Genomic DNA, 17,952 nt, shown 5'->3' on the forward strand with positions numbered 1-17,952 from the left:
GATTCTGATCCAAACACCAGGCAATCTGCCCAGTGGGATATTCTCTTCATGTTTGAGAATTCAGCTGTTGAAGGGGTTTTAACAGGAACTGAAATGTCTAATTTGGAATCTTTGTTGTTGTATTTTTTAAGTAAAAATTATCCATCTTTCTTATATGCGAGGAGAGGTAAATGAGGGAGGAGAGAGAGTCAGAGTTTAGAATAGACTTTTTTGCCCCTTTAGAACCCGTTTCCCTCTCATTGATATGAATAAGAGTTCTGTTATCTGCCTTCCTGCATCTTTAGGCACTTTTTTTATAATTACATTTCACACACTACGAAGATAAAGTGGAAAACATTCACAATATTTTCTACATGTAAATATACAAACATGATGAAAAGAAATTAACTACTTCAATTTCATCTGGAGGTATTGGGAAGAAGAAAAAGAAATTTAATGCATTTTAACATTGAATTTATATCATCAGGCTGTGGGTTAGTTACCACACCCTTCTCCCATGGAAGACTGCATCACCTTTTTGAGCAAACTGAAGCAAGATGGACTGGAATAGTCAAACGTGGGGAAGAGAAAGCATGGAACACTAACACAAACCTCATGGCTTCAAGATCAGGTTGCAGTTTACTCAGTTCATGAAAGAAAGTGTCACAAGCTGTGTTTGATATCCACACTTCCAGAACAGACACAGTTCCTAGACCTGTACAAACTGTCAATCTCCACAGCATGACTATAGGGCATCCTCAGTCAACACTGCTCCCACCAAGTGCTCTTCCAAGCAGCTGCTCCTCTGCTGTTTCTAGCCTGAGCCAGGTTGTGATATGTGTAATTCAATGTCTCCCTAAGCAGGATGTGGTTCCCATAGGGGGTTAATATTTTTCATTTCCATTTTAGATTTATTAGATATAAATGGTGTATCACCCACCTCTAAAGGGGGAAAGATACTCCTTACATAAAGCTTCGCACTGGAAATACATATTACTACTACTACTTAAGTAAAAGTGTTAGTTGTTATTTTCACACAATTACATTTGCATTCATTCAAAAATTCCCTCTGTTCTTTGCCTCCCAACAGCCTGCATGGCTTTGTGCTGCCCCTTGAGCTAGAACAGAATTAATTAAAGTGTAGCATGTTATGCCTGCCAAGTTAGTACTCTGTGTGTGTAATGTAAATTGGAATGTTGTTTGTCTGTGGATAGTCTAAATTCTGCTATTAAATATATGAGATTTTATTTTTGCTTATCTAAAAATATACTTCACCCAAGGAATGTATAATGTTCATCAGTTGCATCTGATTTATCTAATGCTCTTTCTGTTTCACAGTGATGAGGCAGCAAGGTTCCATTCCAACTTTCTACTATACTATAAACAGATTGTTGATAAAGTTCAGTTTTGTTTTAGTTTTTATCTTGTCCTCCAAAAATCAATCTTTAAACCTGCCATGATTCTGTTGCTTGCAACATCTCTTAAGAATTTAAGGCGAGGTTGGGTATGTGGGGGGCTTGTTTTACATAAGGTAGAATATGAACTCTCAAGCAACTAACCATCATGCACCTATCCAACTATTTGGACCTTAGCTTATAAATCTTTATTACATTTCAAATCATTTCATTTCAGCCACAGCGCCCTGTGCTTGCTCATGAAAACATACACACTGGGGGGGAACCGTAAGTATACTTCTTGTCTACTAAACCAAAACCTAACTTTTAAGCAATAGCCAGCCCATCTTCAAATAATTTGTTAACCTGCCAAGTACAATTATGAGGAGATTTCAGAAATGTCCAGATAACCACATGATGTAGGAAGGTAGCCAAGATGGTCCCAGAGTTGTATAATTTACATCAAAATAAGACAGACGTGTCATCTTGCAGCTCTCTATCGATTATACTTAAAAGGGATAAGAATTTTGTAGAACTGAAGTTTGACTTATTCTGTTGTTGTTCTCTCCCTTGTTACATCTCAGCAGAATTCCAGTTAAAGACTTAGCATTAATCCAACTCATCTGCTTTACTGACAACACAGATTCTTCAGAAACAGTTCTGAATGTTAATGGAGAGAAAAAATAACTTGATAATGTTATTCACAGGAACGCAGGATCATGCTTTTTGGTAGTATTTACATATGCAACTTAAAAATTAGAAACCTAGAGCTCAGGTTGTATTTTCACAATGTAAGAACCCAAGATAAAGCATGTAAGACTGTTTCAGTGCTGACTATAGAATCCAAGTTCAATGCTAGATTCTTTCGAATTATTATTTTTTTGATCCTGCTCCACTGATCATTGAAAGTAGTAGCCCTTCTTCCTCTAGCATCAGAGAGCTTTGGAAGAAGCCCTATTAGATGAATTCTCCTAAGCGTAATTAAGGCTTAGCATCTAAGAATATTTAATGGTTAAACTGAAGAAATGGCAAGAAAAAAGAGGAGGAAACAGTTATCGAACAACAAGACCACAGATAACATATAATGAAAATTGGACATTTTGCTTGCAGTCTCACTTAACCTATTTTTCTCAAGCTTTTGTTGGAATTCTTGAGCGTACTGAAGCACCTCTCTCTGTTTTGCAAACAATAATTATCTAATTAATTTTGTTCAATATAATTTTAGTAGTTCATGACTAAAGTTACTCAATCCTAAAATAACAAATAGAAATACATTTAAATTGTGAAGCAACTGTTGTCTTGAATACGTATTCTGTCAGTATTTAAATAGTAGTTTTTGTATTTAAGAAAATCCTAGATTAGCAAAGAGAGAATGAAATGACTACAAAAGGAGTTATTGAAATGGATTAGCTAAAAATGACTACAACTAGATTTCTGAAGTATGAAGAGTGCTAATTAGGAAGTTTTTGTTACTGTATTTGATTAAGTAATTGGCTTGAATCCTATTCATGACACAGTACATCTGCAATTCCTGTATCTTTGGGAGCTGTATTTAATCATTTTTGGAATATTATCATAGCTCTGCTTTCCTGGAATAGTGATAACCATGACAGAAAACAGTATTACCATTTAATTTTTGCACAGATTGTTCTTATTTGCTCTAGGCAAATTATCAAAGGTAATTGGTTAAATGACCATCCTGTTTCATTTGGTTAGTATGATTAAAGTACAAGTTCAGACTTTTCAGATACGGAGAGGGAACTGCCAGTCATGAGAAACTAAGTTAAAAATAACTTTCTTGGAACATTGCCTTTTGTTTCTCCAAATCAGCACTGTGAAAAATAAGTATGCTTTATTCAAGAAGACCATCATTACACCAAGCCTAGCACCGTACTGTATATATGATTTTCAAATGGGATTTTCAGGAACAGGATTTTTTTTACTGAATTAAGTCTCATTTAAGCCATGGGGAAAAAAAAAAAAAGAAGACACTTTTTCCATTAGCTCTGTTATCATTCAGGCATTTTCTCTAGGAACACATCAAAGAGGGAGTTACTGTGTTTTTACTGGGGAGAGGAAGAGCAGCGGTGTTCAGTTTCAGCCAGTGAACTGTTGATAAGGGGAAAAAACGGGCATCATGAGGATGTGATGCTTTGTTTCAGCACTGGGAAATAAAAACTATTTCCCTTCTATAATTCCTGCAGTCGTACCCTGCTCCTTTACATGCAGAGCCGTAGCTGTGCACAGATGGTTAGAAAAGCAGGCAGATTACAGCTCTGCGGGGCTCATGGGCTTCTGCTGCAATCTTCCCACAGGCTGTCTGGCTAAGCACCCGCAGCTCCCCCCGCTAGGAGTTTATTGCTGTTCTTTCAGTTCCAAGAAACTCAATTAAAAGCTGACGAGAAATGAAAAATAAGAAACGTCCCAGTCTCGTAGCTCTTCCCAATTATCCACCTCACATCCTTTGAACTGCAGCCCCTGGCAGAGGGGAGGGTCTGAACAATGCTTTAATTTCCATCCGTGAGTCTCCCAGTTGGACTCAAGATACCCCCTCACTCTCAGAATTTTTTGTTTATTTTTAAGAACTCAAGAAGTTCCTCCATCTAGCCTTGCCCTCAACCTGTTTTTGGCTGGAGTCTTGGATACTTCACCTTCTTTCACACACGACTGCCCCTACCCATTCTTCTTCCTTTTAGCTGCCTTCTGAAGGGAGGCACTGCTCACAGATATTTTCTCCTCTACCACTTCTCCCATTGTAATCTTTTTTTTTTTTTTAATTACCTGTCCAGCTTTGAGGCTGCTGTGACAGTTGGGCATTTTCAAGGCAGGCCCAGAGACCTCTGTACCCATGAGGTATATGGGCATATGCTGAACTTGCAAATGACCAGGTACCTTGGAGGTACCTGTCAGTTTGGAACCTGTTCCTTCTCATTTCACCTGCCCAGCTTGTCTCCTTTTCCATTCACTACCTCTGCGTATCGTTCAGGTGCCCTTCCCAGAATTTTTTTCTCACTTTCACTACCCTACCTCCTCTTCCTTTAGGACAGAAACCTTTTGGAAGACCATCCCCTTCAGCCCTGTAGGTAAACAGGTGACATTTTGACCTGTTCATACATTAGCATGACCAAGGAAAAAACCACAGGCTAGCAAAGGCTGTCCCGCCAGCGAGAGGGCAGCTCTAGGGAAGCCTGCCTGAAGGGAGGCCCAAATGCAGAAGCTGCTCTCAGTACTGGAGGTGTATGCTATTGCCTCAGATAAAGTAGGATATTTGCTGTAATAAGTACCTAGCCCTGATGTCCTCCACCAGGCAAAAGAAACCCTTTTCCCCTATACCCAAAGGGCGTGTTACGAGTTAACGTTTAAACCAGCTTCTTTAACAAAGGTGCAAAGAAGTCTTTCTTCTTTTTAAAATGTATCGTTTGTCCTATTTAAGGTTTCAGGCTCTGTATAACTATACTCCTAGGAACGAAGATGAGTTGGAGCTCAGAGAGGGAGATGTCATTGATGTGATGGAAAAATGTGATGATGGATGGTTTGTGGGTATGTTTTAATTTGTTTCCTTTTTCATTTACTTTTTATTCCTGAACTCTGCTGCCCTGTTTGTTTGGTGTCTCATAAACTGATTAATTTTGGTATGCAACGTAATAAACCTTGACCTGGCTTTACCAGGAGAAATCCCCACCAAAATCCTCTGAAATTAATGGGTGATTTTTCACTTGTGTACTTTGGAACTGGTGACACAAATTGACACGTGCCTCCACTTTGTTGTACAGCACTGTTGTCACTGCCACATGACACAAAGTGAGGCGTGTATTACTTCTCTCAAATTTACAACTTGCATGAATACCACTACAGAATTGGCTGTTTGTGAGAACCAAGTATTACTGAACGAACAGATTTCATACCTAGGCCTAGACAAGGTGGCTTAATCATTGCATAAACCTTCATGCACACAGTGGCTAACTTCTTTGTCATCTTACTAGTCCTCAGCATTTCAAAAATCCAAATTATTTAATTGCAAACAATTGATGTTGTTTAAATTAAATGATTTCTGTGTATCAAGCCAAAATTTCAGCACATTGGATTTAGCACAGATTTTAATCAGGCTATTCAATCAAATATGCCCCTTTATTTGCTTTTTCCTTCCTGCAGTTATAATTTGTTAAAATTCACAACTCATAAGTGAAATTCAAAACAATGTAATTGGACTATAAAGAACAGTAGATATGTTTGTGAAATGTTAAACAAAAATTTAAAGGCCATGCTTACATAGTGATTTTCCTGTTCTTATTCCCATCTTTCATCTATTGCTTCTAATTTCAGGAACCTCAAGAAGAACTAAATTCTTTGGTACTTTCCCTGGAAACTATGTCAAGAGGCTGTGAATTTTTTTTCCTGCTTATTTATGCTGCATCTCTGCAACACATCTGCATAAAGCTGCTAGAAAACATGCTACACTGGCCTTCTGTTTTCTTGCTTGCAGTCTCAAATAGAGGCCACCCAGTTCATCCTCATCCCATCCCATCCGCCAAACCGTTCCAGCAGTATTACAGCAACGACTGCATTCTGAATAACTAAGCTTTTCTGAAGCAAGAGGAATCGGTTCAACATTTAAGTACTCCCTGCTTTAAAAAGTCTTTTCATTTGAAATGCAATAGGAAAAGCCTGATAACGGGTACACAGACGAATTGCCATGGGAGGGGTGCAGGGAGAGGGAGAAATTCATTTGAGACATTTGTGGTATGAAGCACCATGGAAAATAAGAATTTTCAGCATGCACGTACAACAGAGGGGAAGTTGCTGTTTACAACTTTAAAAAAAAAGTTTTGAGTTTCAACGTTCTTGTTAGCTTGGCAGCATTTGTTGCTTTCACTTTGCCGTATCACAGGTTTGCCTATTATACTGGTTTACAATGACAAATTATAATATAGATTTTTTGCCTGCACTTGTATGTTGTAACATATGCACAGTGACTGTAAAATCTCAAGCAAGTGTGGTAAAAAACGGAAGAACTGCAAGTGTTCTGAAGGTGCAATGGTATTGGATAAACCCTTTTTTACCCTATTAAAGCTATAGTGTTTTCTGTTAAAAGGTAAGAAGTGCAAGAGATGTAAAACCTCGGGAAACAGGATTTTATGAAGAGACAGTCAATGATCTAAGCATAGACAATAATAACCTGCTAATGATGTCTGACATTAAATGGTTGTAATCAAAATGTCGTAATAGTCAGCAACATGAAATCTGAGAGGTTAGTGTTTTTATGTATCACAGGAATTTTTAAGAAGCAGAGAGTAAACAGTGTTAGTGCAAAGGATTTTTTTTTCCTCTAACATAGCCACCTAAAAATATTCACAAGTATCATGTACTGATTTATTTCACTCTATATATATATATAAATATCTATGTTAACAAAACCTGAGTTACACATTCTTTTTTAGGGATTTAGTACAGAAAAAAAAAATCACAACTATTAAAACTGATACATTTTAGAGTTGTTTTTTTTCCTGAATGAAATAAGTATTTGAAAACACACATTTTCCATAAGCAAAGGTAAGCATAAATAGCATATGAAATTAAGTCACAGGATGATAATGACTATGGCTTTATAAAAAATAATAATAAAATAAATCAGATTTGGTTTCTTCAGCACCTTATAGATGGCAAAAGCTTCTACTGCGTTTCTCATGGGTATAGGATTGAAATTATCAACATGTATGTAGTCTCTGTAGCATTTTGTACATATGTTTGCCTTTTTGTACAGAGCCATTTGGTTGTTGATTTAAAAGAAAAAATTTAAGTTCCTTATTTGATCTTTGCCCTCTTCACATACAGATTTCAATGCATTTTTCTTTTCTTGCTCTATTTACCATAAGCACATCTGGATAGTGCAATTCTGTAAGATAGCATTTTATGCAAAACTTTACTAATTAAAATATGGTTTACCAGCCAAATCTAAATGTACATATTTCTTTATTACTGAGAAATGTCATTAAGACAAAGGTAAAGAAACATCTTTGTGCAGCATACCTTTATTATTGCAGATTTCATGGCAAAAGCTTTATATTTCAAAGGCTTTCAATTTTAAACTAGATCTGCATGCAGCTTTGCTGTGAGATTAATACCTATCTTTGATGCCATTTATGATTGAAGACTTAAACATCTGTTGCCTGTGATATTTAAAAAGTACTGTTTCTACTCTGTATCTGATTTTAGAAAAATACAGGTTTTTCATGCCTGGCTTTCAGGTAACTGACTTTGAATTCCTACAAGCAAAAGGTCTCTGTGTTTGTTTTTTTTTTTTCTTGAACAGACTTCTAATAAATTTTGCTTGGAGTAAAAAACTGTTTCCCCCCATCATTTCTCACAGTGTGTATGACATACTACTGAAGTGTTACAAAGCTCTTCAAGCTTGTGTACAAATAGTCAATTTGCCCTTGTACTGAGATTTTTTTTTCCCCACCACCAAGTGCACACAGGTTATACGTATGGGCAACTAGTATTGTGCACACTGTTCCCTGTCAGTCCACTTTAGCATCATCCCCAAAACTTTTGAACCCAAAAGCAACACTCTGGGCTTTTTGTTTTTTGACAATGTTAATCAGAGATAATTCTTCTGTTGCCAGAGCTGTCCTCCACTCTGAAGCACAAAGGTGAAATACACAACTGAAGTCCTGTGTATCTAGCAAAAGTTCCCACACCCTAAGCCTTTCCTTAAGAGCAAAACAAGAACTCTGTGCTGGTGCAGCCTCACCTCAAGTACTTTGTGCACTTTTGGGCCAGACAGTCAGAAGTACAAACTGTTAGTGTCCACAGGAGGGCTATGAAGATGGTGAAGGGCCTAGAGGGCAAGATGCATGAGGAGTGGCTGAGGTCCCTCAGTTTGTTCAGGGCAGAGCAGGCTGAAGGGAGGCCTCATGGCGGCCTGCAGCTCCCTCACGAGGGGAGCGGAGGGGCAGGCGCTGAGCTCTGCTCTCTGGGGACAGCAACAGGACCCACAGGAACGGCACGGAGCTGGGACAGGGGAGAGTCAGGCTGGGTGTTAGGGAAAGGTTCTGCACCCAGAGGATGGTCAGGCACCAGGCAGTGCTCACAGCACCAAGCCTGACAGAGTTCAAGAAGTGTTTGGACAATGATCTCAGGCATGGTCTGATTTTTAGGTGGTTTTATGCGGAGCCAGGAGTTGGACTCGATGACCCTTGTAGATCCCTTCCAACCTGAATATTCAATGATCCCATGAACTCCTCCGTAGTGACAGCATAGCATTAAGATTTAAGGAACATACATACAGGTTTGGGGGAGCATCTTACGCTTGGGACTCTGCCTGCAACACTGACCTTTCCCAAATTAACACCTCTGTTCAAACAGCAAGTATCTCTTTGCCAAAGACAAAACACACAAAGAAGTAAAGCAAGCAGGCAGCAGCCTTTCTTTCCCTGAGCAGTCACGCAGCTATTAGTGGTGCCTCAGGTAGCGCCTTGGTCCTGGTTCTCCAGCTCACACTGGCCTCCACTGCTGGCTTGTTTCCTCCCAGCTGTGCTGCACTTCTACCTCTGAAGAACGCAGCAGAACAGCAAGCTGCATCCTGACACGAATGACCTATTTCTTCAGGCCTGACATACATGGTTTTGTCTTTCCATTAGCTAGGCTGTTAAAGCACCAGCGCAGGAACTCCTCTGTCAGCACAAACATTGCCTCTGCTGGGAGTGATTTCAACCTGGACAAGGCCTAATTTAGCTAGAACTATTACCTCTGAGGTAAACATGTCCTTCCAGTGCTAGGTTAGCTTAAATCCACTGCATGTGGGTCTTCTTACAGCTCTATAAACTAATAGTGGCTTGATTATACAAGCGAATGTCATGTGGTTTGTCCTCTTCTCACTGTATGAATCACTGTGGGTTGTCACTGAAGCACCGCCTTGCACCATAGACCTGTACAAACTAAGGAGTAGCAAATCCTGTGCTTTAACAAAGTGGTTTTGTTTTTTGTTTGTTTGTTTTCCTGTAAGAGGTAGCCTAATATTAAGTAAAGGCAGGAAGCACAAGAACTGGTTGGTATAGTCACACTAATTCTTACAGACGCCCTATTCTGCACCCCTCCCCCCCCTCCCCCCCCCCCCAAAAAAAAAAGCAATGCTAAGGATTACTAAACAGTGTAAATTCACAGAAAAATTCTGAATGGTTAAGGGTTTGAGTAGTTAAGGATTGAAGTAGCATCCTCTTTGCTGATTGTAACTTAATAAGAAAGGAAGAAAAAAAGGAATAGACAAATCATTGTAATAAGAATAGCAAGTCATTGACACCAGGAAAAACAGTAGTGTTAATGTTTTAGTCAGAAAGTGTAAACTGACAAAAAATTTAAGGACAACACATGGATTGTTGCACAGCTGTGCTGCCTTACGGATACATAGGTCACGTAACGAGAGCTTCCCCAAGAAGCAACAGATTGCTTTGCCTACCCTTTAGCAAGCAGTCCGCCTGCTGTTCATCACCTCGACAGGAGGCAAAGGCCACTTCAAAACAAAACCAAACGCCGCCACAAGACACCAACAAACCAGGGAGAGCAATGCACGAGCATTTCAAGGTAATGATATACCCCAGCCCAAGCGAAGGGTCACCCCCGCAGTTTTAACATTCTGTTGCCTGTGCCAAGCAGAGCACGTCGTCGTTCTGCAATGCCTGGCATTTACTAGCTGACTTTTAACTGCTGATGAACAGAACCATGACAGGAACACAAGGTACTTCCTGTAGGTTCGAAAAAGCAATGCACGAGCTAACATGAAGCTAGAATTATGAAGTAAGCAGCTCTAGAAGGACCTCAGGTCATTGCTAAGTACATTCATCATGTAACTATAAATGCTGTAAGGGAGACCCTGGCTTTGCTCCAGTTAACAGCAAACTCCATTGAAGTCAATAGATCCTGAATTTTCCTCAAGATTGTATTGGTAATACAATTTCTATGTTAGTTTGGAAAGAAAATTGCACAAGAAAGGAGCACTGAAGCAACTGAATGTCTGGTTTGTGTTGGTTTTGTTATATCAAAAACTAGGAGTACTGGCAGAGATCAGAAACCACTTCTGTAACTGCCCCCACTACAGGGCACAGCAGACAGCAGGAACCCTTCTCTAGTATCTAACTGGCAAGTTAACCTGGAGTCAAATTTTATGTGCCTCCAAAGCTGCAACAGCATGTTTAATAATTGAATTATTGGCCCTTTCAATACATTTATACAGCATAATCCATTGTTACATCCAGTAAGTATCAATCAGATCCAAACCTGAATCCACCCATTTTACAGAGCCAGTAGTTGCCAGACTGATAGGTAGAAATTGGTGCCTCATCCACATACAGTAAACAGGGGAGATATCTAAGAAGGTCTTCTTCAGATCTACAGGTATCAAACACCATGCTATTTATTTGACTGGATGGAAAAAAAAAAAAAATCTTTTTAGTTTCATCAGCCCCAATTAGTGTGATCATTAAGTCTTCAAGTCCTAGCCAAAATTGCTCAGTAGTATTTATCATTCTCGTTATTAGTGTGAAATCACATTCCTTTGAAAATTACTAGTATTTTTTCTATTTATCTACCCAGAATATGATAACATTCACTGAAACGGAAACAGAAAACTGAATGAAATCCTGCTTACACTTCTTTGAATCAGACGCTACTTGGGCCAAAGAAAGCAATGCTGGTGACATATGGTCTCTTATTCATGTATTTTTGTCACTCCAAAACAGAAAAAGAAAAACAGAAGTTTCCAGGTTAATGTGCAGTGATAAAACCATGGAAGAGCCTGAAAAATACTGCAGGTGTGATTTTTGGTTTAATCTTGTTGGTTGTAATATTGGGCACCTCAATTCATTAGCAGCTCTGCACCCATAATTCCCAACTCGTTTCATTTGCATTGATATGAATGCCATATATACAATAAAGCACTACAGAATTGTGCCTTCTAGTATTATATTTAAATTATGCTTCTTCAAGAGTCATAGGGAAGGAGCAAAGCTCTGTAACACACTATTTAATATTACCAGAAAGTAGAAAGCATGCGTACTAAAATAGCTCTAATGCCGAGCAGCCCTTGCACAGGGACGTCACATCTAATTGCAGAGCTAGTGCATGGAAGGTTCCGCTGCAGCAGTGGCATTACATCACAAGTGACACCACAGGGGGAAGAAGAAGAAGAAAAAAAATTGTTGACTGACGACCAGAAATGCGTTGCTAGGTTTATCCTCAGAAGACATGCTCAACAATTTGTTTCTTGCTGCCAACACGAATAAACTTTGAAGCCATGATTTCATCACCCACATACATGCATAGCACAGCAATCCTCCTACATTTTCCATCCACCAGAAGAAAAAAAAAAAAAAAAGTGATCCACTTTAACAAATAACCCAGGAATAATGTCATTATTTCTGTTTCCACCAGTGAAGAATTACCACAGTTGCACGCAGTGACTCTCGATGCTTTACCCCCACCAGGACTGAGCTGAGCGTGCAGCTGAAACCAGCTCTGCAGACATGAAGCACTGGGGGCCCGAACATGTTGCTCTAGGGGGGGAAACATGGCAGCAGCAATTTGCCAGATAAACCCAGAGCATGCAATGCCCCAGCTCATGCTTCCTGGCTCCCGGTTTGGGGTTATCGCTCGCAACTGTAACGTGAAACATGTACAAATACTGCCTTGGCTCAGGACCTGCTAAAGGCTTTTCTTACACTACCACTGATTCATCTGTTATAGATAGGTGTTTTTCTACATGTAACGGGAAATACTTGAACAGGTGAGCATCAGCCCTTCCCCCCTTAAACCACAGAAAAGAACAAATTAATGCGTTCAAAATGCCTAAGGTAGTAGAGGGCAACACGTACATGCCATTGAAGAGCTCTGTGCACTATTTATAGATGCTCTTCACCTGCTACCGGCAGAGCCAGCTCTGAGATATAAGGCTCAAAGCAACACTACACACAATCTGAAGTACTGAAGTCATATCCCACCAAGACCACAGGGAAACATCTAGGACACCAAAAAAAAAAAGCCACACATTTTGCTAGCCACCAACCAACCCATACCTATGTTCTGAAGCAAGCAGACTGCTAAAGACCATTTAAGTCAAAGGGAGCTCTAAAAAGAGAGAAAAGTATTAGCCTGAACCTATGTCAGCATCCAATAACAACTTCTAATCATTACAGTTTTAATTATAAAACCAATGGGTTTTAAGCTGTTAAAAAAAGGCTGACTTTCCAGTAGCACAAATCACTGATACACGGCAGCAACCTAAAGCACTGCTTACTATCCAAGACCTCCTCATTTTTTGTAACAGGCTCTTTCTTTGCTCCCTTATCATTGCATGGTCACAAACTGAGCAGTTTGAGCCAGGAATCAGCCCCCTGCAGCTGACCTATCCTTTAAGGTCTGAACCATCACTGTAATACAGATAAAATACAGATAAAAGTCACTAGATTAAGTTGTGCCACTCACAGACATATTTTAACAGGCACATACTGTACCTCAGGTAACCTGCATTTCTCAAACATCTGTGCCTTTAAGTAAGCCTTAGGAAAAAAAAAAAGAAAAAAAAAGAAAAAAAAAAGAAAAAGCACCCAAAAGGGGGGTGACGAGGTGATTACCCATAGATAAAGAGCAGTACATTTGGGAAGGGGAGGCAGATGAGCAGAGAGCCCTGCCGGAAGCCCTACAGATAGGATACTTGGCCTACTTAACATAGTGTGTCCCGTCCACTTCCTTCACCACACGTACCCAGTGTCTCCACTAATGATCTTGCCCAGGAAAGCCTTAGAAAGGCAACTGTTTAAGTCAGATCAGGCTAGACAGAAAAGACAGCAAGACCAACAGGGGAAGACAAACTGCAGTAGCAACCTCAAGAGAAGACAACCCAACTGATATCCTCCAGGCTCTGCAGGCCTCCTGCTGCCTGCCTGGAAGGGCGGCCTCAGCCACTGCTCCCTCCTGTTCTAACACTCCTCCTCTTCCTATTGACCCCAAGAGGATTGCTGAAGGAAAGACAGCAAGGCATGGAAGGAGGAGACATTTTACAACTGGAAGACATGAGAAATCTGTTTTAACCCATTCAAGGGGTTACGCTCTGCCTCTTGCATCACCTAATCCAGATGTCCAAGGGCATTACCCACAGCATGCTATCATAGAGTCATCTAGGTTGGAAGAGACCTTCAGAATCATCAAGTCAAACCATTAACCTGACCAAGCATCTTGGTCATCGTTACCTAAAACCCAAAGCTTCCACAGATGGAAGATGCCTCCTGCATTAGGCCACAAAATACATGCTAACAGCTTACACAGCACATGATTAATGTTGGTTAGAAGGTGCTGAGGTAAAACATCCTGACATTGTCTCATGTGAGAAGACTTTGGCAAGTCATTTTTAAGGTCTGGAAAATGCAAAACAGAAATTGCTGAGATGCGATGGGCAGGCAAGAGGAGAATCCAACTTCCAGGGACACTTAGTGTTTTTGAATTTTCTTAACTTGGATGTTTTTTATTGGGAGGGGGGAAGGATTGTGAGGAAGAAGGGATTTACTCGCATTTCAAGGCACTTGCTCTATATACTGATTTACCTGTCTTCACATTGTAGAGAGAGAATTTTCCTTTGAGGGTAATCCCTATAGAAAGATTACCCTCAATTTCTGTCCTGGATTTCTACACTACTAGAAAACTTTGAGAGCTAAAAGTTCTCAACTACAGTATGAATCGTAACTCCCCACGCACCGGAGTACAGCAATAGTGGATGTATAAATGCTAGTTTTAAGACTCTGTGTTTGTGTATATGCACCCGACAGTTTCCACATTAGCCATTTCAGATGCAGTAATTACTCTTCAATAAAACAGAGACATTTGTCATAGTTATGTTTCTGTTGGGTTTGCCCCCAATACGGTTAAATCTTCTCTCACAATAAAGCCATTTTTTTCAACCATTTTCTGAAAGCTGTACACTTGCTCCTAAATTCACTGAATAAAGGCAAGGAAAAAGGTACAACCAGGGCAAGGTGTGAGACACATAATTAATTAAATTCATTTGGTATTTTCTCTTGCTGTTAAGAAACTAATGGCTGTGCACAAGTTAATGGTGTCCTTTCAATGTGCAGAAAGAAACCAAGATTAAAACTAGGAAAATAGGTCATGTATAAGCTTAATTTTAGCATTAAGCCCGAGTAAGCACAGCACACGTCAGGACTGTAGGATCCAGCTTTGTGGCTAGCTACAATCTGAGGCTGCTGATCTCTGGCTCTCATCCCACCTTATACTTAAAACTGAGTGCCATATTTGTCTTCCAGCTGTTGCTGTTTATCATGACCCGGTAAACACAGCCAACTCTGCCATAGCAACTGCCGCTATAATGCTAAACCCAAGCCACAGGACGAAAGAAAAACAGATATAAAATACGGTAGTTTATGGAACGTAAGATGACAATTGATTTTTTTTTTAATGCCTGTCTCTTAGAGAAAAATATTTTGGCACTTGGACCCCCAAAGAGTTGTATTGTTGTCCTTACTTGTGAGCTCATCATTTGTTTGTGTACAAAGTCGCATCTCTTGGGAGACTGCAGACATATCAAAACTGGGAGAAAATTCAGAAGAAAATCAGGAGCCCCATATAGGACGGACAGTTTTGATTCCTGCCTTGCTTCTCCCTTCCATAAAGGCACTCTGTAGCTAGCAGCAGAATTTTTCAACCTGTTATTTACCATGGAGGCCATTCTTAATGTCTGAGGTAGGATAATACTTTTAAAAAAATTATAGGGAAACAACCAAAAAAAAAGAAATCCGATTTAAAGATCATCTAGAGGAAGGCTGTAGCTAATGAATGAAGTACAAATCGCTGTCATACAGACACAGGCGTTTTCTTGTTTACCAAGAAATCGCCGTTCTTTCCTTGACACTTCAGTTCTCATATTTTTCCAGATATAAACTTCTACCAACAAAAATAAATCATAAAGAGGAAAACATACACAGGCTTGTTTCCACAGGGAGAAAACACACAAACACACTTAGACACATGCACTTGATCTTCATGGAAGATCAAGTTGGCAGGAACCTCACCACCCCAAGGTTTCTCTTATCATCCAGTAAGAACTAAAAGAAATATTTTATTAATCCCTTCAAAAAGCATTTTTTCTTAGAGAAACACTGTTACCACCTCATGCCTGAGGGATTTCTCTAGTCAACCCAAATTATACTGTAGATCTGTTCCCAGTCTTGAACCTTGCAAAATTGTCTAGAATTTTTGTCCTGTGAAGGGCTGCAGATCAGTCAGCTCCTTCTCGAGTAGCAGCACAGGTAATGTCCACACAAATATTCCTCTTCCTATAATTTGCTTTTTAATCTTGTTCAGTTAAGAAGTAGATGAGGGCTAATTCTGTCGGACCTGTAGTTGCTCTTCTTTAAAGACCACGCTTTTAAAATTACAGCATATATTCCTATAAGTTAGCCTAGCAGGGACATAGCACAGCATCCTGTGCCCAATTTAGACTCTGCATACAGTAGGTCACATACCATGACTGACACTAGGATAACAATGACAAAATGCATGTCCCCAAAAAGAGGAAGATGAGAAGATGCAACACCTTAGTAAGATGTACCCAGCAGGAGCTGACTGGGTAATATCTGAAACACTGGCAGACAACAGCCACTGAGGATCTACAACTAATGCCATTTCACAAACTAACAAAGTACAGATTAACATACCCTGCCCCCAAAAAGCTAACGTTCCCTCTGTCACTTCTGTTGACTGTTCCCCTGCCTTTCATCACCTTACTTCCCTCAGAAAGACAGCCACCTTGCCTTCTCTGTGTTGTCAACGCTTGGCTTGTGTCACGTAAGGCAGCATGAGACATACAGTTAGCTACCACTGGCATCCTGTTAAGTTGACTTTGGCCTACATGCAGGCACCCCTCCAGTTGTCAGCCCATGCACCCCAAAAAAACATGACCACAGCCAACACTCTGCAGTCTTTGCCCTCTCAAGATGTTTGGGGTGAAGAAACTACCCCAACTACTGCAAAAGGTCCAGACAAACAGTAATAAGGCCCCCAAAAAGCATTCCTGTCCACTTCTACCAGGGCCACAGGCAAGGCCCCAGCATCTGGCTGTTAGCGGTGTACAGGACAACTGGAAGTCAATGTGCACGCTGCCGTGTGCATGCCTCCCTGTGGCCACTACCAGAGAGGAGCCCAACTGAAGGGATTGCCACCAGCCATTAGGAACAGTCTAGTAGTAACTCACGTTTTACTCCTATGGCTTAGAAAGGACAGGAGGAATACCTCTTTGCCATCCCTTTAATGAGTATGGTAAGCTTCCCTCTGGAAAAATTAAGGAGGTCAGAGTTATCATGTAGGGGGGGAGGAAAGAAATGACATCTAAACCTCAAACAATCATAGAAATCAAGAAATGGGACTATTTTAGAAATAAAAAGTGAGTCTTTTTATTAAAGGTAGTACTGGGTCTCTTAAAAATTATGTTATGGTTCTTGTAGATACATGTCATTACACACCTAATGAAGTATTTCAACTCTTTGCCCGAATGCAACCCTATAAGAAGTACCACAAACGAGATTTCATAAATCTAACAATTTTTATGTGCTATTTGTTCAGGTTATGCTTAATGGCAAGCACATCAGATAGTTGTTTAACAGCTACTTTATGGTGTTTAAGAAAAGTTAGATATCTAAGAGTCAGTATGAAGCATACTGGACTGATCTGCTGCCCTGGCATGCAGCCCTTCTAACTTCTTTCCAGCTTTACTCTTCTGGAATGAGCTCTTTCAGTTCCTAGTGCCAAAATAGGCTTTAACTTTAACCCAAGTAAGGGATCAGCTTGCCAAATTTGAAGGTGACGTTTGATGCTAGCTATTAAAGGGAGCAGAACCACTGATGACTGAATGAGCCAAAAGGAAAAAAAACAACTCCCTTCTCACAGTCGCCCTGCAGTCCCAGTCCTTAGGATTCTCCCCCAGAACTTCTGCTGGCTGTCAGCACAGAAGGACAAACCCTGTTCCATACACAACATCCTCACAGAAAACATTCAGCTCTCATAAAAGTAATGAAGCATGAAATTGGAGAAGTGCAGTAATTAGGCATGAAAATTGAGAAGTGTTTTGCAACTTACTTTTTGGCCAGGAATCATAGTTATGATACGAGCTGATATTACATCAGGCTCACAAAGAAAGCAATAAAGGACAAGAAATTTCTTCTCAAGTCATAACAATGTCTAACCCTTGTGAAACAGACAGAGGCACGGTAGAAATACGGTGATAGAAACATTTCAGGTAATGTGGTAGCTGGAATCATAAGAACACAGATGGAAATTCAATGTGTATATGTTATTTTGCAAAACAGTTTCCAAAATGAAGCTGAGTGGTACTTCAATGCCTTAATGTGATGCAAGCATCTCATTCCATTTAAAATGTCTTTAGTTTTTTGTTCTTTTTTTTTTAAACACCAGTCAAGTTATGCTTCCAAATCCTCCTTTGCCTTTTTTAAAATATGAAAAAAATGAAATGCAAACAAGAAAATCAGTGCATAAGTTTCAGATAAGATGAAAACAAACAAAC

The 17,952-nt window shown here is 39.9% G+C and overlaps 2 protein-coding genes across 13 annotated transcripts in view; one reads left to right on the top strand and one right to left on the bottom strand.

Moving 5' to 3' along the window:
* Window positions 1–7,714, top strand: part of SORBS2 (sorbin and SH3 domain containing 2) — a 160,021-nt gene extending 152,307 nt beyond the window's left edge. For all 4 annotated transcript variants that reach the window (XM_080590138.1, XM_080590139.1, XM_080590140.1 and 1 more), the window contains 3 exons: window positions 1,612–1,661; window positions 4,807–4,913; window positions 5,697–7,714. In XM_080590138.1, the coding sequence (XP_080446264.1) occupies window positions 1,612–1,661; window positions 4,807–4,913; window positions 5,697–5,758 (219 nt within the window). In that variant the 3' untranslated portion in view covers window positions 5,759–7,714. The remainder of the gene's footprint in view (window positions 1–1,611; window positions 1,662–4,806; window positions 4,914–5,696) is intronic.
* Window positions 1–17,952, bottom strand: part of CFAP96 (cilia and flagella associated protein 96) — a 92,331-nt gene that overhangs the window by 15,595 nt on the left and 58,784 nt on the right. The window lies entirely within an intron of this gene.

The sequence above is a fragment of the Anser brachyrhynchus genome (genome assembly GCF_964034855.1).
Source record: "Anser brachyrhynchus genome assembly, chromosome: 4".
Taxonomy (NCBI): domain Eukaryota; kingdom Metazoa; phylum Chordata; class Aves; order Anseriformes; family Anatidae; genus Anser; species Anser brachyrhynchus.